General features: G+C 46.6%; 1 protein-coding gene across 1 annotated transcript in view; it reads left to right on the forward strand.

Annotated features, from left to right (window-relative positions):
• Positions 1-24,610, forward strand: part of zfyve16 (zinc finger, FYVE domain containing 16) — a 48,718-nt gene that overhangs the window by 6,056 nt on the left and 18,052 nt on the right. The window contains exons 2-7 of the mRNA XM_083638938.1: positions 1,044-1,147; positions 2,164-4,211; positions 6,440-6,536; positions 20,517-20,693; positions 20,828-20,961; positions 24,311-24,527. Of these exons, the coding sequence (XP_083495064.1) occupies positions 1,078-1,147; positions 2,164-4,211; positions 6,440-6,536; positions 20,517-20,693; positions 20,828-20,961; positions 24,311-24,527 (2,743 nt within the window). The 5' untranslated portion in view covers positions 1,044-1,077. The remainder of the gene's footprint in view (positions 1-1,043; positions 1,148-2,163; positions 4,212-6,439; positions 6,537-20,516; positions 20,694-20,827; positions 20,962-24,310; positions 24,528-24,610) is intronic.

A 24,610-nucleotide genomic window follows, 5' to 3' on the forward strand; every position in this document is an offset into this window, starting at 1 on the left:
TCGCGTGTGCAGGCACGTCAGAGTTTCTGAAATGTGCCGTCTCAAAGCGATTACATGGAATGATCAGCGGGGGGCGTATCAAAGAATTCCACTCTGGAGGGTGGTTTAAAAATGTGTCGTTTCCTAAGCCCAAATTCGCCGTCGCCGTCTAAAAGGGAGGCACTAACGATCCAATAATTCCCCGTCACCATAGGAAACCGTCCTCGTGTAAAGTGCCCCTGAGTGGAGTATAACTTTATGACCCCGCCTCCTCCTCGCTGCCAGAGTTTCCCTGAGTGATAGCTCTCAGCCCGCTGCCTGCTTTGCACTGACTGGTTGGGGGATGGCTACAGAATACGGAGTAAATTAAACGACTAGTTAGTGAAATCAAAGTCCTATGTTGCAAACAGATAGGGATGTCAACGGTTAACCGTTAATCGATTAACCGTCGCTAACGTCGTTGTTCGGTTATTGCTGTCGGTCTATCAGTTAATATTAAAAAAAATCTGTTATTTCAAATAACAGATTGTTGTTGTTGTAATGTTTACATAAACAGGAAATAAAGCTCTCAAAAATATATTTCCTTGTCATCCATATAAGAGCCAGAATGATTTTGGAATGATTACCTGATCAAAATGTGGCAATAAACTTATAAATTTCAGCAAAGCCAACAAAAAATAAAGGCATAATTCGAACACAAAAAGCATTAACATTTCAGCATCTAAATAGACACGCCTTGTTTGGGCATGAGCTCATTGAGTAAATAGACAAAAAAAAAAAAAAAAAAAATTAAAAAATTATGAATTAACCGATAGGTTAATCGATTATTAGCGTCGGTTAATCGAAAGTGAAATTAACCGAAAATTGACATCCCTACAAACAGAATGGGCGTTTTTACTTGTGGCCGTCCCCAATGATATTAATCGATTTGAAGAAACGTAACTTTGAGACGATCAACATGAGATAAATGCACAGACAGTGACCGTGACCGGCGGGTCTGCTTTCCTGCAAAGGAGAAATAAAATTGACACCTCCGACACTCCTTTTCTTTTTCTTTGTTTTAGGAGTTGGAGGTGTGAGACTCTGTTTCAGCCCAGCATGGACAGCTTCTTCAAGGCAGCTGTGTGTGATCTGGACAAACTGCTCGATGACTTCGAGCTCAATACAGGTAAGATCGTGAACGGAAAGATACTGTAACGCACTACACTGATCATGTGACACAGATGCAGTGTTGCGCAAGTTACTTTAAAAATGTAATATAATACTACATATTACTAGTTACTTTCATTTGAAAGTAATAAGTTACTTTACAATATTACTGTCTGTGTAGAGTAACTTGTTACTCATTACACTACTTTTGCATTTACTTTCACTGTAATAACACCAGTAGTAGAATGACATCGCCGCCCCGGAAACGTCCCCAAAAATAATTTAAACCGTCTTGAAGTCAGTGTAAACAATCCAAAATTCTAAATGTTATCCTTTTCCTTTGTTACTGTCATCTGTAGTGGTTATTTGCATAAAAACAGTTTGATTAGGAAATGATTTAATATGTGCTTTGATTTAAAAAAATTACCGTAACTCAATTTGTAACTTGAGTTACTTGACAAAGTAACTGGTATAATATTACTGAAATCCTATAAGTAATAAGTTATATTACTGAGTTACTGCTAAAAGTAATATATTACATGTAATATATTCTCTTATTGCACTCTGTACTTCACCATTTTAGTTTTGTATTAATTTTAGTCTATATTTATCCTCATGCTGGCATTAGTTTTAGTAGTGTATTTTAGCATAGTTTTTAGTATGGTATTAGTACTGCCAGTGCTTACCCTTTTTCTGTGTTGTTGTCGTTTACCATGCTTTGTCTCATTGTATGTTTCTTTTCGTATAATGAGGACTGTGGATGAAAATTAGCTCCCGCTAACTCCGGCATATTTACAGTTACCCTGTATTTCTATACAGATGGCTGTTCATGAATTGTGCACTGTTCTGTCGAAATAAAGAGTAAATAAATAAATAAATGTTACTTTTATAATGAGTTACCCCCAACACTGCACAGATGTGTACAACAAACGTTTATTTGGGCCAATTAGAGCACACTGAAACTGGCCCAAATAAAGGATATTTATATATATATATTTTTTAACTCGCTCTGTTCTTTTTCCGACCTCGTTGCAGATGAACACGACTGCAAATCTTTCCTGAAGCCTCCTGCGTACCCCTTCTCCTCACTGGGCTCTCAGTGTTTACCCTCAGAGGCCTCCACGCTCCCAAAAAGCCTCCCCGACCTGAACTCTCTTCACTATGGCTCTGCCCCGAGCTGTCCCGGCCACAGCCGCAGCACTGGCGACAGCGAGGCCGAGGGGCAGCCTCTCACTGCGGTGGACCTCCTCTCCTCTGTGGATCGCCGGCCATCAAAGAGCTCTGCACCTCCTTGCCCGGATCGAGCGCTGAAGCCGGTGTGCGACCTCGTCAACGACACGAGCTCCGCCCTCCTGGTCAGGGCCAACAGCCATGAGGCGTTCAGCGGGCTGGACGTGGTGGAGAAGCAGATGCAGGCAGAGGGACTGCTTGTGGACTTTGACAGCCCTGCGGTTGCTGTAGGGGTAGGGGGGTTGAGCCTGGGCGCTGGATATAGAGACGCCGATGACCAACAGGCCTCTGTAGGTCAAGTGGAGCAGCTGGGACTAGATTGCCACCACCAGCCAGTTGGTGGACATTCTGCCTCACTCAGTCTGCTGGATGTCATTCTGCCAGCCGCAGTGGAGCGGGGCTGTGAGTCTGCAGATGATGCACCGTCGCCAAAGAAGACCGCCGAGTCTGCGAACAGAGAGGTGGAACGAGAGGACGAGGACGTGGCTTGCCTAAACCAGCAAGTGGACCACTGTGACCAAGAGGGAACCCTGCCTATTGATATCATCAAAGACAGTAAAGGGGACGATTCGCAAGAACCCTTGGACACAGGTGAGGCCGAGTCTCCTCCTGCAAGTCTCAACACCTTAGACAGCGAACCGGTGGGCTTGTCCTGCCTGCCCATAGCTGTGTCCATGTGTGGAGCTCTGCTGAGCCCAAGAAAAGCAGACGATGAGCCTGTGCAAGCTGCAGGGCAGGACGATGACGCAGGAACATGTGAGAACACAGAGGCAGACCTCCTGTCAGCCGTGGAGGCCAGAGAGCAGAGGACCCATTCAGGGCAGCCGGTTCACTTGGTAGTCTCCATGTGTCAGCGGACTGCAGAAGGCAGGGGGTCGCTGGAGGAGCAGCAACCCTCTCTTGGATCTCCCGGCGCCCCTGCTTTAGAGCCCGCCCCCTCCCGTCTCTCAGAACTCAGCCCAGTCGATCTACCCGAGTTTGGCTTTGAGTATCTCCCCGAGAGCGACCAGGCCGAGCTGCTGGTGACAGATGAGGAGTTGGATGCATTCCTGCAGGCCCACACCGAGGCAGAGCAGGTTGAAGGTGTCTCTTATTGCAGCAGGTCCGGAGAGTGGAGTCGTCATGAGGTTCTGCCAGAACTGAATGGGGATCTGGAGGACAGGCTGGCGGAAGAGGAGCTGAGGACCTGCGGCCGGGCCAGGCGGCAGGGCCTGGAGGACGCTGCTGCTCCAGAGAGTGACAGAACAGTTTGTACGTCTGAAGAGGGGAGTTCTAACCCGACTCCTCCTTCACTGTCGCAGGACTCCTGCACTTCCTACCAACTAGAGCCAGAGCTCTCCTCCAGAGTCAGCAACTCTTTGAGCAGCAACACTAATCTGTCCCAGCACAGTGGTAGCCCTGATCCTCAGTCCTCCTATGGAGGTGCGAGACCGAAACAGCTACACTGCCAAGTCGCTAGATCGCCCCCAGCAGGAGAGGTAGGGGAGCAGCAGGCTCAGACGCCCAGCGGTTCCTCAAAAGGGCCGAGTGCAATACAGGATGCGAGGAATTCACCCACGTCCCCACCAAGCCCCAATCTGACAGAGGATTATTGCAGCAACAGTGGTCCTAGCCCTATATACGCGCCCCAGGAGCTGCAGGATGGGTACGATGAACTCTCCGAGCCTCCACCTTACCCCGGGGAGGTGTCCACGGATGCTGCCGGCTCTGTGGATGACAAGGGAGAGGAACTGGAGGGGCTGGGGTGCAGGCAGCCTGCTTGGGTGCCCGATTCTGAAGCCCCCAACTGTATGAACTGCTGGCAGAAGTTCACCTTTACGAAGAGGCGGCATCACTGTCGAGCCTGTGGGAAGGTACGTAATAAATCCACTCTATACTTTTCACATGTCATTGTATCCTTTATATTTTATAGTCCAGCCCCTTTCTCTCTGTGTTCTTCCTCTGTACCTCATAGCATAGCTCAGTTGTTGGCTGACTTAACAGGAAACGATGTGATCTCCTCCTCGAATGCTTCCTTGTGCAGTGGAGTCGTGCCTGTATGACAAGACAATGGAAAAGTCTTCTGAAAGCAATATTTTGCAGCCGGTGGGATATTCTCAATAAACAAGTACAGATTTTGTGTCAAATTCCGCTACCTGCAGCCACCATGGAGATATAAAGTAGAGGGGTCGGGTCGGGTCGGGTCAGAATTCCTATTCTGGAATGGGATGGGACCATATGGCAGACAACAGCCATCTTTCATGGGGCAATTTCTTATCCGACTCTATTTGGAATCAATGGTGATAGTTCCTTCATGGGGCCATTATAATGCTAAGATTGTTGTATTGAAACATCACTACTTTTTATTTATCTCACTGTGTGCAAGACAACTGACTGTCTCAAATTTGACCAAACAAGGTGTTTTTTTTGTAGTTTGTAGGTCAAAATATCTAAACTATGTGAACTAATTATGTTTTCAATCATAAAGATTATCTTCTGGAAGTAAGTAATGCTGCATTTACTTTACAGAAACTGTGAATCCATTTTTTTTCTCAAGAAGACTTGTAGTTTCTCAGATGCCAAACTCTAAAATATCTCTGCAATTGTGGGACCACTGTTAGCATCTAACTTGTAATGTTTTTGGAACAGTTGAAAAGAAAAAAGCCCTCTTTCGTTTGAGGCTACTTACTTTTTGAGAAGATGAATACATACTGTAGGTTGCTGGAGCACTGAGAAGAGGTTATTCTCCCATTCCCTTGTCTATTTTTGCCTACTGCGCTGTCACCTCTCAGAATGTGTCGGATCAAAAAAGTGGGCAAACTCAGCGAATGCGAGGCGAGCACACTCACAAAGTTCCACTTGAGTGCAGGCAGGGCCAACACAAGTCACGAGAGCAAAGACCAAGCAGGCCAGCTCTCCAAAATGTCCTTTCAAAACATTTAATACGTCACCTGGGATGGCACACTGGGACGGGAACATGTATGTAGTCTTTTAGACAGATGTTTTATGCTGTTTTTGTTTTAGGTCAGAAAGGGTTAAATACAAAAAAGACCTCCCAGGATCAAATATAGCTCAGTGGATTCGCTCAGAAGAGAGGCCATGAGTCAGCAGCTATTTTTTCCTCTCTCGCTTTATAGATCTCCACTGAGCCATGTCCCCTAAAGATGGGGTTAAGGAGTTTAACTGAGCCATGTCCCCTAAAGATGGGGTTAAGGAGTTTAACTGAGCCATGTCCCCTAAAGCTGGGGTTAAGGAGTTTAACTGAGCCATGTCCCCTAAAAATGGGGTTAAGGAGTTTAACTGAGCCATGTCCCCTAAAGCTGGGGCTAAGGAGTTTAACTGAGCCATGTCCCCTAAAGCTGGGATTAAGGAGTTTAACTGAGCCATGTCCCCTAAAGATGGGGTTAAGGAGTTTAACTGAGCCATGTCCCCTAAAGCTGGGGCTAAGGAGTTTAACTGAGCCATGTCCCCTAAAGCTGGGGTTAAGAAGTTTAACTGAGCCATGTCCCCTCAAGATGGGGTTAAGGAGTTTAAGGCCAGTGACTAAAGCAGAAGTAGAGAGGACAGTTTTATTGTCCACAACACAACCTACTATCACCATTATGGGACTGGGTAGACAAAGTTGAGATATTGTCATATTTGTGTTTTTGTTCCTGGTGAAAACCAAGTTCAATGCATTGAGTCCTGCAGTCTCTTTTCTGGAGGATGAAGAGCAGGGTCACAACTAAACAGAGCAGAACTTCTCTTCATTGTCTCTGCCTGCTTCATGTGCTCACTCTCCTCCTCTCCACTGTGGCAGGTGTACTGTGCTGTGTGCTCACTCTCCTCCTCTCCACTGTGGCAGGTGTACTGTGCTGTGTGCTCACTCTCCTCCTCTCCACTGTGGCAGGTGTACTGTGCTGTGTGCTCACTCTCCTCCTCTCCACTGTGTGCTCACTCTCCTCCTCTCCACTGTGGCAGGTGTACTGTGCTGTGTGCTCACTCTCCTCCTCTCCACTGTGGCAGGTGTACTGTGCTGTGTGCTCACTCTCCTCCTCTCCACTGTGTGCTCACTCTCCTCCTCTCCACTGTGTGCTCACTCTCCTCCTCTCCACTGTGGCAGGTGTACTGTGCTGTGTGCTGCAACAGGAAATGCAAACTGAAGTACCTGGAGAAAGAGGCCCGCGTGTGCGTCATCTGCTTCGATACCATACACAGAGGTAAGGCCCTCGCTGTGTCTGTTGGAGAGATCTGGCTCAGCCATTTGACTTCAGGTTCAGCTGGATACATTTCTAACAGACAGATGAGAAATGATGAAATCCAAGAAAAAAATTAACGAACAAATCTTAACGTGGAATCTGTCGAGTTGATCGACATCACTTGTATTTATAAGCCTTTAAGGAATGGCTGAGTCATATTTCAAGGCCGGGACACTGGAGCTGATCACCTGAGCTTTGATCAGTCCAGTTATTGACAAACCCCTCGTTAGAAAAATGGTCATTGTGCACCACTTGCCATTGTCATTGCACCAAGACACGCCCACAATTGCAGTTTTGCTTTGCACCTTTGACAGGCGTCACATTTGAGTGTTGTGAAGTTGAGTATGCTGCTTAAAGCTGCATTCAGTGATGTTTTTGTGTTCAAATAAGTGTTAAATGACTTTATATTCTGACAGCAATCACTGAAGTAGAGTGTTTGGTCAGTGACTTTGGTCAGTGCCCCCCCCCCCCCCCCCCCCCGCTGTCCTCTATCTCTCTCCTGTAGTCCTGCAGGCAGGGCGGACATATCTCCGCAACCGTAACTCATAGAGACTCATGGAGTCGCATCGCGATTGGACCTTCCGCTTCTCAGAAGATGTAAACTTTTCTCTGATTGGATAGTTTGAGGTCGCCGCCAATTTTGATCCAATCAGAGAAAAGTTAAAATTTTCTGAGAAACGGAAGGTCCAATCGCGATGCCTATAGAGGACTATATGTATTTTTTCACCCCGAATCCAATGCCGCCATCCCTGAGTCTCTATGAGTTACGTTTACGGAGATACGTCCACCCTGCCTGCAGGACTACAGGAGAGAGATAGATGACAGCGGCAGCGGGGGGTTGGGGGTTTCAAGTCACTGACCAAACACTCTATTTCAGTGATTGCTGTCAGAATATAGAGCCATTTAACACTTATTTGAACACAAAAACATCGCTGAATGCAGCTTTAAGTCATGTATACCCGTGCACCACTATCCTCGTGAAAGGGCATGCTAGAAGGCTTTGATTTTTGGTGGGTGCAGATAGGCTTGGGCTGGTGTTGAGAACTACAAAACCGATCCGGTATCCATCAAAATAAATGCCCAAACCGGTCATTTTAACCACAAGATGGCGTACTACATTTTCATGTCACTGCAATATGTGCAGACATGTTAAACGCGTGCAACCCAGTCATCATGGCGCTGGGTGGTATGGTCTCAGACTGAGACAGAACCCAGTCATCACCCATTCATCATGACGCTGGGTGGTATGGTCTCAGGCCGAGACAGAACCCAGTCATCATGACACTGGGTGGTATGGTCTCAGACCGAGACAGAACCCAGTCATCACCCATTCATCATGACGCTGGGTGGTATGGTCTCAGACCGAGACAGAACCCAGTCGTCATGACACTGGGTGGTATGGTCTCAGACCCGAGACAGAACCCAGTCATCATGACACTGGGTGGTATGGTCTCAGACCGAGACAGAACCCAGTCGTCATGATGCTGGGTGGTATGGTCTCAGACCGAGACAGAACCCAGTCGTCATGATGCTGGGTGGTATGGTCTCAGACCCGAGACAGAACCCAGTCATCATGATGCTGGGTGGTATGGTCTCAGACCCGAGACAGAACCCAGTCGTCATGATGCTGGGTGGTATGGTCTCAGACCCGAGACAGAACCCAGTCATCATGACACTGGGTGGTATGGTCTCAGACCCGAGACAGAACCCAGTCGTCATGATGCTGGGTGGTATGGTCTCAGACCCGAGACAGAACCCAGTCATGACACTGGGTGGTATGGTCTCAGACCCGAGACAGAACCCAGTCGTCATGATGCTGGGTGGTATGGTCTCAGACCCGAGACAGAACCCAGTCGTCATGATGCTGGGTGGTATGGTCTCAGACCCGAGACAGAACCCAGTCATCATGATGCTGGGTGGTATGGTCTCAGACCGAGACAGAACCCAGTCGTCATGATGCTGGGTGGTATGGTCTCAGACCGAGACAGAACCCAGTCATCATGACACTGGGTGGTATGGTCTCAGACCGAGACAGAACCCAGTCATCATGACAGTGGGTGGTATGGTCTCAGACCCGAGACAGAACCCAGTCATCATGACGCTGGGTGGTATGGTCTCAGACTGAGACAGAACCCAGTCATCATGACACTGGGTGGTATGGTCTCAGACCCGAGACAGAACCCAGTCATCATGACGCTGGGTGGTATGGTCTCAGACCCGAGACAGAACCCAGTCATCATGACACTGGGTGGTATGGTCTCAGACCGAGACAGAACCCAGTCATCATGACACTGGGTGGTATGGTCTCAGACCGAGACAGAACCCAGTCATCATGACACTGGGTGGTATGGTCTCAGACCCGAGACAGAACCCAGTCATCATGATGCTGGGTGGTATGGTCTCAGACCGAGACAGAACCCAGTCATCATGACACTGGGTGGTATGGTCTCAGACCGAGACAGAACCCAGTCATCATGACACTGGGTGGTATGGTCTCAGACCGAGACAGAACCCAGTCATCATGACACTGGGTGGTATGGTCTCAGACCCGAGACAGAACCCAGTCATCATGATGCTGGGTGGTATGGTCTCAGACCCGAGACAGAACCCAGTCATCATGGCGCTGGGTGGTATGGTCTCAGACCCGAGACAGAACCCAGTCATCATGACACTGGGTGGTATGGTCTCAGACCCGAGACAGATAAGCCCCGCCCCCTTCCATACAAATGAAAAAAGCCATGAAAGCTGGCTTACTGTTGGTTGTGAGTTCTGTGTGAAACCAGACACCAGTATGTCTTATGATCATCCTGAAGCCAGCTCAGAGCAGCTTTCTGTGCCGTGTGAAAGCAGAACTTGAAAAATCAGACTTTCAGATGTGGTGTATCTTGTTATTATGTGTTACTAAATCACAAAGATAACTAGGGATGCACTGATATATTGCCCCTATATTGGTATCAGCTGATATTGGCCTTGTTGACTGCAATTGGCCATCGGCAAACAAAGGCTCACCGATTGCAGACAGTGGCCGATAATTAGTTGGGTCACATCACTTGTTTGTTTGTTTCATAATTACATTACAGCATGATTGAATTTGTGCTCATTCAAAGATAGTGTGATGAAGTGATGAAGGGCTCAAAAGACTTTAAAACAGGTCAGTTATTTGTTCATAATGAAGATTTCTTTGGTTCCCTGTCAAAAAAAGACGTCAAAATGATATCTGTATAGGCCAAATTGTTATTTTAAACATCGGTATCGGCCCAGAACTCGGTGCATCCCTAAAGATAACCAATCAGAAACTACTATGACACACGAGCACCGTTCACGTATCTATTATCTATTAGCCAATAGCCAGTAGGCTAACATCTTGGACCAGTCCGTGCCTGTAGATCCCTGTGGCCGTGGCGTTGAAGTCTCCTTTTTATGTGATGATGATCTTCTCCTGGCCTGCAGGATGGTAAGAGTGGTCTAGTGTGTATCCTGCGTTTCTCAGCAACAAAAGCAGTTGTGCAAAAGCAAATTATCTCCAATCATAACAAGCATTGTATTTATCGTTCTCTTGTTAATGCAATACAAGTTAATATATTTATCATGTTATCTTGTTAATGCAATACAAGTTAATGTAACAAGACCCGAAACACCTCACAACCCCAGTTAACATCACTGATGACGCGTCCCAGCGCATGCAGTAGTATGTATACTTGAACCGAAACCCCTGGCTCCCCCTGGCCAGTGACACTTGGGAATAGACTAGGTGACAACCAAGTATAGTTTGGTGACAAGCTGGAGAGACAGTTGACGGTCGGAGAGACGGCATCCGGTACGGGATGGGTTTTAGCACCCCAGCCTGGCTCTCTCGTGAGGGAGAAATCCACAAACGCTACGGATCAGCCTCCTGAAAATCTGCGTAAACATCGGCGCGGCCTGGGGTCCTTCAGGCTAGAGCGAGGTGCTCGTCGCAGGTGTATGACGTGCAGCGCACAGGCCTCCTTGAGGCATCCTCCCTGCCCATGGTACGGCATGGTAGGATTGCCTTTTGCCACAGGAGGTTCTGGTGAGACGAAGGAGGTGCCCGGCCTGGAATCACCCCACAGGGCCTTAGCCCTCCATGTACCGAAGGTCTCACAATACTGCGGTGTAGCACTAAACTCTATTGCAGCGGATTGGGCGTGATCAACCCTTCCGCGGGCAATGTTTCAGACAGAGTAGGAAGGCTGATCTGTGAGCGGCTGCTTCTGGGACGCGGGTCGGGGTCGTAATCGGCCTCGGCTGGGTCTACTGGGCGAGAGTGTATGATGTTGACAGACCCGAAACACCCCACGACCCCAGTTAACATCACTGATGACGCGTCCCAGCGCATGCTGTAGTATGTATACTTGAACCGAATATATTTATCATGTTATCTTGTTAATGCAATACAAGTTAATATATTTATCATGTCATCTTGTTAATGCAATGCAAGTTAATATATTTAGCTTTGCCACAGTTAGCTGATGTAGGCATAGGTTACTTTTTAATGTGCCTTCTTCTAATGACAAATGGCGGTATGTAGAATAAATTAAATGCGTGTCAGCTCGTACATCAAACCTTTGTGATTATGAAGGAATTTGTTTTTTTATCTTGAAAACAGTTAATGGGCTGCCCAGAGTCTCCACAAAGCCGTTTGTGTGCATGCGCGTGTATGCAGATGCTTGCCTCTATTGAAGCCTTTCCCCTCCTGTGTGAGTGATCCTCACTGGCCCTGTTTCCCCTTCCTGCTCTTGTGCTGAAGAGCCCTTCTTTGTCATTGCAGAAATAACTGAATGTATAAATAGATTGTAGTGAACATAGAAGTTGAGTGGATGCTGTAGAAATGGAAGTAGAAGAAGACTAAAACAGTTGTTGTTGTCAGGTGTATTCTTAGCCATGCTTCCTTTTTTCTTTTTCTTTTTTTTAAACCATGGAAATGTTTGTCACACCTCAAATTTGATTGGACGTTCATTATACAAAACACCGGCTGAGTGGCTGTGAGCCGAGTTAATTATTTGGAAGGTTGGCATTTTCCCATCATGGCATTTCCATACACTCAGGAATAGACTGAATTGACCAGTGTATTCATAACGCGTTCATTATGCAGTGGATTCATATTTAAAGTAGGCATGGGTCGATTTCCGCTTTCCGACTGCAGCGTAGAGATGGAGAGGAGGAGAGAAGCAGGAGAGAGAGAGGGAGAGAGACTGCAGCGTAGAGATGGAGAGGAGGAGAGAAGCAGGAGAGAGAGAGAGACTGCAGCATAGAGATGGAGAGGAGGAGAGAAGCAGGAGAGAGAGAGAGAGAGAGACTGCAGCGTAGAGATGGAGAGGAGGAGAGAGAGAGAGAGACTGCAGCGTAGAGATGGAGAGGAGGAGAGAAGCAGGAGAGAGAGACGTCACGGGAGGGGGAAAGATGGATGAGAGGGAGAGGGAGGAGGAGAGTTATTGCAGGACACTGGCATTTGTCCTTGACTGCGTGTGGTACATGACCCACCTAACGCAGTGGACATGTGACGCTAGGTCGGCGAGTGTAAGAGGAAAGTGTTTGTCTACTTTTTTTTTCCCGGGGGCTGGTTGGACGCGTGATGCGATCCGTGTCACCCCTCTCCTTCCCCCTCTCCCTCCCTCCCTCCCTCCCTGCTCTCTCCATCTCTCATATCAGTATTTGCGAGTTGCCTTTGAGGCTCGCCGCACACACACACCCCTGCCCAGAGCTAACAGGCTATTAGGCTAACAACAACAGAGGCTAAACACTCAATGAAACGAGCAGAGAGCCGCTTCAGACGGGCTGCGAAGCCACTGTCTGGAGTCACGCTAAGCAATAATAGAGTCAGCATGATGAAGTGGACTGGTTGAGTTTTGGCACAGTGGACCATGAGTATGAGGTAAGACTCGTCTTGACATCTAAACGACTAGCATCGACGTTGTGTACTGACGTGTCTTGTTTGTTTTTGTGTTGCCTATGTGAGTGTGTTTATAGGCTAGGCAAAATACTGAGAAATGTTTCTAAAGAAACCTATTTCAGTGGCAGTCAGACACCAAAAATGAGGTCACTTCTTGAGTCATTGCTTGCTCATACCCAAAGTAGTTTGCTACAAGCTCTTTTTTTGTGCCTCGTCATCCCCACCTTGCAGATCAAGGTGTAACAACATGATCTGCAACCCGCGTGGTGATATTGCTTCATAAGGGACTGTGTGCTTTTGCATGAACAGAGATCGTTTACTCGTCGTAAAGATGGATTACTTGTAACATTTTTGTTTTGCGTTTTTGCTGCCGCTTGATGTGGCGGGGTTCCCGTGCTTTGTATTTTGTACGCTGTACGCTAGTTGTTGTCAGTAGAGCCAGGTCGATAAAGATCTATGACGCTGAATCAATATAATGTAGGCGAGTGCAGTGCCACACATCAGCACTTCTGGGAGTACAGACCGAAGGCATTGAGTGACTCACTCAATCATAGCTGGCGTTTCCTGGATGCCACAACTCATGTCTGTCCTACTCGCAAAATATCCCATCTCACTTCATTCATCTGCACGATCCAATCATGTTGCACGATCCAATCATGTAGATAACGCTGCGACTTGTCCAATGTTACGTTTCATTTTGTTACTGTTCCCTTATGACTGTTATAGTCCTTAGGCTACTTCTGCCAGGGGAATGGCATGGTTGATATTTCAGAAGCTTGTCTTATTGATCTCAAATCAAGCCTATTCTAAGTAGGGCCTGACCCATACTGGATTTTTGGGGCCGATACCGATATTGGGGAGTAATGGTATATACAAAATACAATATGCAGTATTGAACAACAGCCTTTCTTGCAAGGTTACTACTTGTATTTTGCCTGTGTCAATGGTGCAAAGTCTAATGAGAAACACCACCCAAATTGTCCTTGTTAACGCAGTCTGTAGGAGGCGGAGCCACGAGCCTGACCTGCCTTCATTTTAGCACTGCATTAGTAAGGGAAGCACTAAGCAATTTTAGCTAACAGGATGTCTATTCTAATTCAAGTTCAGCCCAAGCTACGTTGTTAGCCGACAACACTAATCTAGAGTCTCCCAAACTCCACAGTTTAATTTAGCTTGACAGCTACTCTGACTGCCAACCTCCACAGTGCTGCTCTGACTGCTAACCTCCACAGTGCTACTCTGACTGCCAACCTCCACAGTGCTGCTCTGACTGCCAACCTCCACAGTGCTACTCTGACTGCCAACCTCCACAGTGCTACTCTGACTGCCAACCTCCACAGTGCTGCTCTGACTGCCAACCTCCACAGTGCTACTCTGACTGCCAACCTCCACAGTGCTGCTCTGACTGCCAGCCCCCACAGTGCTACTCTGACTGCCAACCTCCACAGTGCTACTCTGACTGTTAGCCTCCACAGTGCTGCTCTGACTGCCAACCTCCACAGTGCTACTCTGACTGCCAACCTCCACAGTGCTACTCTGACTGCCAACCTCCACAGTGCTGCTCTGACTGCCAACCTCCACAGTGCTACTCTGACTGCCAACCTCCACAGTGCTACTCTGACTGTTAACCTCCACAGTGCTACTCTGACTGCTAACCTCCACAGTGCTACTCTGACTGCCAACCTCCACAGTGCTACTCTGACTGTTAGCCTCCACAGTGCTGCTCTGACTGCCAACCTCCACAGTGCTACTCTGACTGTTAGCCTCCACAGTGCTGCTCTGACTGCCAACCTCCACAGTGCTACTCTGACTGCTAACCTCCACAGTTCTGCTCTGACTGCCAACCTCCACAGTGCTACTCTGACTGTTAACCTCCACAGTTCTGCTCTGACTGCCAACCTCCACAGTGCTACTCTGACTGCTAACCTCCACAGTTCTGCTCTGACTGCCAACCTCCACAGTGCTGCTCTGACTGTTAACCTCCACAGTTCTGCTCTGACTGCCAACCTCCACAGTGCTACTCTGACTGTTAACCTCCACAGTTCTGCTCTGACTGCCAACCTCCACAGTGCTACTCTGACTGCTAACCTCCACAGTTCTGCTCTGACTGCCAACCTCCACAGTGCTACTCTGACTGCTAACCTCCACAGTTCTGCTCTGACTGCCAACCTCCACAGTGCTACTCTGACTGTTAACCTCCACAGTGCTGCTCTGACTGCTAACCTCCACAGTGCTGCTCTGACTGTTAACCTCCACAGTGCTGCTCTGACTGCCAACCTCCACAGTGCTGCTCTGACTGCCAACCTCCACAGTGCTACTCTGACTGCCAACCTCCACAGTGCTACTCTTGACTGCCAGCCTCCACAGTGCTGCTCTGACTGCCAACCTCCACAGTGCTGCTCTGACTGCCAACCTCCACAGTGCTGCTCTGACTGCCAGCCCCCACAGTGCTGCTCTGACTGCCAGCCCCCACAGTGCTGCTCTGACTGCCAACCTCCACAGTGCTGCTCTGACTGCCAGCCCCCACAGTGCTGCTCTGACTGCCAGCCCCCACAGTGCTGCTCTGACTGCCAGCCCCCACAGTGCTACTCTGACTGCCAGCCCCCACAGTGGGTATGAGGAGGAGGGCAGCAGGGAGACTTTGAGTGACCTTCACTGAAGTCTGTCTACCTCATTTTGTTGCACATTCTCACTAGTAAGCAGGAAAGAAATCACAATAGACCCAATCACTGTGAAGCCACACTAACAACAATAGTCACTTCCATGTAGACAACTGGTGATTGATTTGAATTGCGGAAATATCGGCAGACATGTTTGTTCGTTATGTCTGTCGTCATTTTCAGCCGTAACTGTAACATTTAAAGATATAGGCAGTAGTGAAACACGGTGGTCCGAACTGTCTGGCGTTTCTGCTCTGCTTATTTTTTATGTAGCTGTGTTAGCATATTTGATCAACCAAATCCACCCAACAGCAACAGGCTGGTCGGACTAACTGCTAGTTTTGGGTAAACTCTAGCTGCCATTTTCTTTAGTCTGTGGCTGAACAGGAAAAATTTTTTTTTTTTTTTTTATTGAACCTTTATTTAATCAGATAAGTCAATTACAATGACGACCTGGCCAAGGGGGGGGGGGGGGGGGGGGTGATAAAACTACAGCTTGTTTCTTTTGGAGAGAGTATGCTTGGAACATACAACATACAGGTGTGTTATTTTGTGACGGCAGTCCAACAAGTTAGATGTGGCTCATCTGCAGCTTCCAATCCCAAGTGTTGGTGGGAGTTAGGCATAGGAATCACAACTTTGATTTAATTCAGGGACCTGCGATCGATATGAGACAATATCATATGCCCATTTAACACAATCGGAACATTTATATCAACTCACAAAAAGCAACTAAAATAGGATTTGACTATTTTATTGCTGAGCTCTTCCAGACATTTTAAGCCATATTTGACATTTACCAAATCTTATCCATACTTGTTATGTCCTATTATTTTAAAGTAATACTACGAGGTATAAGAGGAAATGTGAGTGCATTAGTAAAAAGGCATCACAAGTATTCCATACAGTCAATTCACGATGACTGATGAAACCTGTCATATTGTTTTCAAATACCTTATACTTTTTTTGCTATTCAGCAGCATTTACTGGAACCACTTGGTTCTTTTTGGTGTTTTGCTTACTCAAGAGCTTCTGGCGATGTGCCTGTAAGTAATATATACCCCCCCCCCCCCCCCCCCCCCCCCCATTCCTGTATAGACTGACATACTATATTCAGGAATAAATACACAGACGCTGATTTGATTTATATTCCAGAGATGACGCCGCTGAGCTGAGTCCCATTGCCTCAGCCCATTTCTGTTATCTATAGTTTCTTTTGCATAACCACAAGCACAGAGAGATTCTGAAAACTTGTTAGAACTTTTTAGTGGGCCTATTGCAGCCAGTATCTACTGTATACTGTAAACTTTTACAGTGTAAAGCACCCAATAATGGCCTTCCTTTGACATGTATTTGCCTCAACAAAAGAGAGCACCAGGCCTCCATTAGAGCCTGTGAGAGACAGGCTATTATATATTTTGGCACGCCCACTGTATCTGCTCAAATTTATATTTAGGTCTAATAGCCTAAATATTACTGGTTTAGGCAACTTATGTCAGATACTATTTCCAGTACTAGTCTGGTACTGCTAGCACTACTACTACTAATTATTATACATACTGGGAAATTAATACAACCGAACAATATTTGTGTACGGTACTTGCTTCAGTTTGAAAGGTAAAAAGTTAAATTAAAGATTTTAAATGTGTTTAGAATCGGATTACTAGCTGGAGCTTAAACAGCTGAGTGAAACCTTTGGAAGTACAATGAAAAGGAAGTCTGATCATGCTTTGTGACTCCTAAGTTGCTCAGAAACTCTGAGTGTTTGTTACTTACGGTGAAAACACACCGCACGCGTCTCCTGCACGTAAGCTGCGCGGCGCGACCATTTGCGACCTTGTGCGCAACCAGTTTTCATTAGGACACCATGTTAACAGATCTGTCAGTCCACACCGAATTGCGCGCAGCGCGCAGCTCAGCTCAGCTCAGCGCCCGCTCAGGGCCGCTCAGGTCAGCCTGGATTTCTATTTTCCTGCGCGGCCGTCTGCGCCCGTGAGCGACTCTGTCAAGCTGAACAGATCAGATAAGGGCAGACAGGAACTCCGAAACCGGACATTCGTCAAATAAAACCAATTTCAAAGTAAAATAATGTTTATTTACGTTGTTGATTGCCCCTTTGGAAGTGTGAAAAGAGAGAAAGAGCAGTTGGAGAGGGGGAGCGGCTTCTAGGGGCTCGTTGCCTGCGGAGCAACAAGTAGAGAGCTAGGACTCGCCTTCTCTCTACAACAGCACCAGCACGCACTGGGAAAATGGGAGGAGAACAGACAAATATGATGCAATTGCATTTTATAACGAAGGTAGCCATTAACTGTTATCCCAAACATATTACTTTAGATATTTATGTTGTCATTTACTTGGCCATGATAACAAAGAGGAGATCTGGGGCAAAATATATAGCGGACGAGCAGAGCGCGCAAAGTGAGCTGTGCTCTCTGTGTGGACACTTTAAGCGACTTCTGCGCGGAGGTGCGCTGCGCGGCGCATGCGCGCAAGTTTCGCGTCTGGTATGTCCCCAGCGTTAGGGTGTCATCAGTTGATTGCTACGTGATTACTGGTGGCTACAAGGTGGTTGCTTGTAATTAGTGGTTTCAAGGGTCTTCGAAGAGGGTTGCTAAGTGTTTGCTTGAATGCTGCTAGAATGTTCCAAGGTGATTACTAGTTTCTAGGTGATTATACTAATTGTAACTTTGGGGGGGGGGGGGGGGGGGGGGGTGATTACCAGTGGTTTCTAGGTGATTACTTGTGGTTGCTAAGGTGGTAAAAGGTGGTTGCCAGGCCATTGCTAGTAAGTTGCATCAGTAGTAGTAATAGTACTAGCAGGATTAGTAGTAGTAGTAGTAGTAGTATGTGTATGTGAGCAGTGCACAGGGCCAGTCATCATGTTCAGTGACAGTTAACAGCATCACCTGCTGTGAACATTCCATTAGTGTGTAAAATCATGAGAAGTAAAAGCTCAATGTCACAAAAGGTATTTCCTAGCTCCCAGCAGTGACATCTTAGGCAAACTTTCTAACCCTTGTGAACTTCTGGTCTGTTGCGTAATGTAGATATGATGTAAACATTTAGAGCCAGATCAGATGCTAGTTAGCAAGATCTGTAGGTTAATCGATCGACGTAAAGATTTTTTTTTTGTCGGCCCTAATAATTTGGAATAAGATATTGATTTGATACCGTGACATTATTAAATTTTGTGCAAGGGCAGGCACGCATGTTCCACCTACATGTGGATTCATGGTGATGTTCAGTAACTCTGGACTCAGACCTGGAGTCTGACTTGACTCCAGTGTTTCCCCTTCCATTCTGCAGGCCTGGCGGGCCCGCCAGGCCAACGGCGCCCCCGCCGGGCCAGAAAGCAAATTTGAAAAAAAAAAAATCTGCTCTCCCCAAAATTTTAATAAACCTTTATGGCATATTATTACAATACAACAATAGTGGTGTTGACAGTGTTGACAGTAATAGAAGATGCCAAATCATTCAAAACAATACGCATTTTGCTTTGCATTGTGCCAGCGTGCAGCGCTGTTCCAAAACGTGTCGATGTGTGTCGTTGCCTGGGAAACGCACATCCCATAATACAACTGTTCGCATCGCATCCCATAATAGTATGATGATACTTGGGATGCCATTGCGAACATAGATGTGAACAGGTTAGCTAAAAGTTTAGCGTCGCCAGCGAGGACCCCCACCGTTGCGGTCGGGGAAGGTTCCAAATCCCTCCAGGCCTGAACATTTTTCTAGGGGAAACACTGGACTCTGACTCTTCTTTGGTGACTCGGACTCAAACACTGGGGACTCGAGACTCGACTTGGTCTCAAAATATAGTGACTTGCCGACAACACTGCTATAACTTCACGTTTTGTTAGAGCCATGATGTTGTGGGTCATTGAATGAATTAAGATGCATTTATTTCTCTTTGTGGTATTTATGCATTTTGGGGTGTACAATACTGTACGCTACTTGCGTTTACACTTACTTTACGATAATGCTAATGTTTATTGGATGCAAAGCTCATATTTAATATTTATGCAGCCATATGTTGTGAACTTGACTGTAAATTCGGCATATAATGAATGGCCTGGTTCTGTAACTCTACCTGTGACAACGTGAATGCTGTAAATGCGACCGTTTCTGCGATCCCATCCCTCCCACCCCAGTGCATTGATCCATACATGAGCCTTACGTTGTGTGGATATTGGTACTTTTGAGAATGCGTTTGTCGCGGTCCTTAGAGCAGTGCTTCCCAAACTTTATTTCTGGGGACCCACTTTAAAAAAATGACAAACCAGTTCAGGCCTTATCTATAAAAAATGAAAATGAACACTCCTGACCATTTTTACCGCCAGTTCCGCGTCACTTTATATATGATCTTGAATAGGTAAACCGGCCATATTTTGTAGAGATATATGTTTGGTAAAACATAACTTTGTTTTATGCATGTGTTATTGAAAACGTATACATACACATCAATTACTTTTTAAATGAGACAACATCACTGCATTTAGGCAGAGTTAACAGGCTGTCATTATTATTTCCGCTCAGTAAAACTACACATTTTAAATAAAATACTGCAGGAAATGTATTTGGCGACCAAATAAAATCTCCTGCGACCCACCTGTGGGTCCCGAGCCAGTCTTTGGGAAACACTGCCTTAGAGAACCCCCAACCGCACATGAGAGATAGGATTCTCTTTGATCCATGATGATCCAATTTCAAGTTGTTTTCAACTTAAAAGAGTTTGCCACGTCTCAGTGTAAACAGCCGACCGCTGTGAAGGGTTTTCACTTGTCTCCTAGCAAAGTGGATAAAACGGTCTATTACTACTATGAAAAAGAGAAATAATAGTGTAAATAAGCTTAATTTGCTGAACCTTTCAGACAAGATTAGTCAGGTGACAAAAAAAGTGCACAGTAACATTGTATACTATCATAAAACATGTGGCGGAAATAACAATGCAAAACCTTTACTTATATTGTAATAATTCTAATTACGGTATATTTAGTAATAATTTAAGTAATGTATGAATTTAAGAGTCCTTTCTCTACCTTATATCTTTGAACCCAGCTATTATTGGAGATTTCCTTTATTTATGCATACATACAACAGCACTCCCGTCTATTGGCATAGATCTGGCCACTATCTGAGACATACATGAGGTCTTTATTTTTGAGGTTTTACAGCATTAGCAGAGAAGCCCATGACAAAAGGAAAACTGAAATTCCCATAGATCTTTTTGGCAAAAAGCAACAAATGAATGAATTGAAGAAAACCCAACGTTTTATTGTAACAGTAGACGAAACCCAAGCTTTTAAATTGGTACCAAAATTCTCACTGCCTCGATGACTGCCTCTATGACGTCTTTCTCCCCTTTAGCCCAGGCCCTAGAGCGGATGATGAGTCCTACGGGTCCCAGTCCAAACCCCAACGTCCCATCTGAGTACTGCAGCACCATCCCCCCTTTGCAGCAGGCCCGTGCCGCAGGCACTCTTAACTCTCCTCCACCTACCGTCATGGTGCCTGTGTCCGTTCTCAAACACCCAAGCAACGACAGTACGACTACTCTCATATACTGTACACAGTCTGTAGTGACATGAGACTCATATTAGATGTAATGCTAGTACTCCACTTGAGGTTTCACTGAGCTCCGGCCTTCAGCAAGACTGTCTCTTTCCCTGTGTTTTCAGGCTGTCCTCGTGAGCAGAAGCGCGTGTGGTTCGCTGACGGCATCTTACCCAATGGAGAGGTGGCGGACACGTCCAAGCTGTCGGTGACCAGCCGCAGGAGCCCCCAAGAGTCCAGTGGCACGACCCCAGACACAGTAAGTCAAAGCTATTTCTTGCTATCATAGTTGATCTTGGGACAGTTTGTTGTACATGACCCAATAGTTTTGTTATTTCTTTAAAAAAAAAAAGTACTTGGTACCAATTCCCCCTGCTGTCCTGGTCGTTGCTCCACCCCCCTCTGCCGATCTGGGGAGAGTTGTCGACTAGCACATGCTTCCTTCGATACATGTGCAGTTACCAGCCGCTTCTTTTCACCTGACAGTGAGGAGTTTCACCGGCAGGATCCATCCAGGATCACGCTATTCCCCACAGTTCTCCTCCCCCCGAACAAGCACCCCGACTGACCAGAGGAGGCACTAGCTCAGCGACCAGGACCAGGGTTTCACCCAGTGTAATACAAGCCTGGTGTTGACCCCCCCCCCCCCCCACCAGGCCTAAGCATTTTTTTTATGTATTCATTTTTTCTTTCTTTTAATTTTTTGTATGTATGCATTTTCGATTTTTTTCTCTCTCCTTTTCTTTTTTCTTTTTGCCTAATTTTGCCTATGGAAGCTGTGTCATCACTTTTTTTAAATTCTCAATTCCACGATTACGTCCATGATTCTTTTATCACAGAAACTATAGGCCAATTTCGAGTGGACTTCACAGGGTTACGTCAGTGGTTGCAAAAAAATTACATTGATAGGAACAGAAGTTAATAAGTTGTTCCATTGTAACATCGGCGCACAGCAAATCTGCCATTTTGGCCTGAAAGAGACGCCTCTGATTGGCTGTTATGATTCTATGCTGTTGTCCCATTGGCCATTGAGGCTTTTTTCAAGCCAAAATGGCGGCAGCGCTGTTGTCAAACCAGAGATGGGGACTTGGACTTGGGACTTGGACTTGAGTCGCACTTAAGCCACCCACACAGTGACTTGAGACTTGACTTGAGACTCGTCCTTCAAAGGCTTGAGACTTGACTTGGACTTGGAGGTTTGGGACTTGTGAACAATCTTTATTTTTTATTTGTATTTTTTTGGTGCATTAACATTAAGGAAATCTCTACTGATGTCATCCAATCAACTGCACACTGTATGCTAATAGATAAGGAGTGAGGATAATACAGTACATGCTTTGAATCCCTTAGTTTTAGCTATGCAGTGTTCTAAGCAGACTGGATTGCATGCAGCAGATAATAGAACGCTCATCCATAAGAGACTTGACTTGGACTTGTGACCAAAGACTTGAGACTTGACTTGGACTTGCCCCTCAAAGACTTGAGACTTGACTTGGACTCTAGCTCAAAGACTTGAGACTTGACTTGAACTTGCAAAAAATGGCTTATGAGCATCTCTGTGTCAAACACATATCAACTCTTGCCTTGAATACTCTCTGCAAGTAGGAAATAAGCTGTAGAAATTCCCGGAATAAGGAGAAAAAAAACAGTCTTGTGCGCGGCTCCGCTGTATAGACACGGAGCTTTCCCACTGGGCATATGACGATGTCCGGCACTGCCTCTTTCACCATTTATTTGGATCCTAGACCATCCCCACATAGGGCTTTCACACCGGCAGGGCTCCGTGCCGGTTCCGGTTCCAGAACCCTAATCTGAACTGGCCGGCGCGTTCAGACCGAAAAAATAATTGGTTCGGAACCTGAAAAGTTGGTTCTCAGCGGAACCAAAAAATAGTTGGTTTTCCTTGGGAACCGTGACATCATCAGTGGGCGTGTCTCATTCTAGGCTGTGAAAACGTGCAGGAAGGAGAAGAAGGCAGTGACAACACAGAGAAAAATAATTTGCAGTGGTCTCCTGAGGAAACCAAATGTTTAGTGGCGATTTGGGCATCTACCGAATCTCAAGAAAAGCTAGAAAGCAGTACAAGAAAGAGCAAGTCATATGCCGAACTTGCAAAAGAGAGGGCCAAGGCTGGGTTCACTCGAACGCCAGACCAAATAATTAATAAACTTAAAAAAATAAAAAATAAACTGAAGAAGGACTACCGAATAATGTCCTCCCACTTTGGTTCCGCTTAAACTGGTGTGAACACGGGCTGGTTCACCAGAAAGCACCAAGGTTCTGAGACTCCAGAACGGAGCCGGAGCCAGAACCAGAACCGTGTCTGTCTGAAAGCGCTAACAGTGAGTACGGTTCACTTTCTGCCACCAGTTCGGCTCCGCCCACGAAAATACGTAATCGTTGTTTGCAAACAAAAAAATGGTCTATAGGGTGCTATGCTGCCATCAGTCTGTCACTGGCCTGCACTGGGCCCCATCACAAAAGACACTTGGCCGGCAGCGCGGCAACACTGGCCACCAGGCCTAACAACTTTTGTGAGGGAAACCCTGCGGACACCCACCCGCACCGCTCAACAGTGCCCGCCCACTTTTACCCAGCTCCCGTTCCATCGGAGAACTCCGCATTCATTTTCTCCATAGACGTTTTGAAAAATCCTTATATAAAGAGTTTTAAGCCTGGAACCGAGCCAACCAGCCACCTACCTGCTTTTTATTTTTTGTTTTTACTCCAAGTGAAATGTTAGGGGTTTTTCAAAAAGTCTATGGAGAAAATGAATGCGGAATGATCTGATGGAACGGGAGCTGAGAAAAGGCGGGCGCTCACTGTCGAGTTCTATTGACACCTGACCACGACATGGGGGCTCCAACCGGTGACCCTCGTGTTGGTATGCAGGCAATCTACCCCTGCACTCTCCGGACGTCCATTATTTATTTTAATTGAATTCACCTTATGTAGCCACGCCCATTTGACCCGGTTCTGTGGCCGTCCTACGACTTCCGCAAAAAGAAAAAGAAAAAAAAATGGCTGGCTGCTCCAATATAATCTAACTCTGAATTAACTAATAATTTAGCCAATTGTATGTAACATACCAAATAAAAACAAACGGCAATGTCTAAGAATGCAACGCCATGTAACTGGCTCGTTAAGTCTCGCATTCCAGGGAATTACGTTAACGTCTGCGGGTCTTATAGACGTAAGTGGCTCGAGCTGCGCTCGGAGGACAGAAAACCTTCTGAAGCTTTCTTTGTTGGAGTCCAGGTATGTTTTACAAGAAAGTGCTCGTCATTGTCGACGATAACGTTATCTGACCTGGCTAACAGTGGATACTCCGCTTGCTTGCTGTGTACCGGCTCAAAGTAGTAGGCTAGGTTCTTTGTTTTACACCCTGCGCTGTCCGCTACAAAAACAACTCTCTTCTTCATGACGTTCTTTCATATTTGGCGCCGTGACCGCCGGAAGTGTTAGACGGACCCGGAAGAATTTGGCCCACTGTAAGGTCTGAACATAAGGTGAATAAGATGTATCTGTATTTCTGTAACCCTCCTCTCTCTAAACTGTTAGCCATCACAGTACAACAGGACTGCTACTAATCGTCCCTTTCTTTCCAGTGTGGCCCGGCAGGCTCGGAGCTTGGCGCGGGAGGCTCATCTGCCGCGGAGGCCTCCGGAGCTGTGGACGTGGTTCGCCCCCCAGTGTCTGGACCCTGGGACTACGCCTTGCTGTGTGGAATCGGCTCGTCGGTGCAGAGGGTCCCCAGTCTGCTGCCCGAGAACGAGGAGGAGCTCCCCCCACTGCTCATCACCACCGGAGAGGACGACGCAGGAGGTACACGCGTCACCTATCCACATCAGTACAATGTGTTCGTTTCTCAGAGCGTCACCTTGGGATCGTGCGGATGAAAGCCAGCA

The sequence above is a fragment of the Poromitra crassiceps genome (genome assembly GCF_964638095.1).
Source record: "Poromitra crassiceps genome assembly, chromosome: 6".
Taxonomy (NCBI): domain Eukaryota; kingdom Metazoa; phylum Chordata; class Actinopteri; order Beryciformes; family Melamphaidae; genus Poromitra; species Poromitra crassiceps.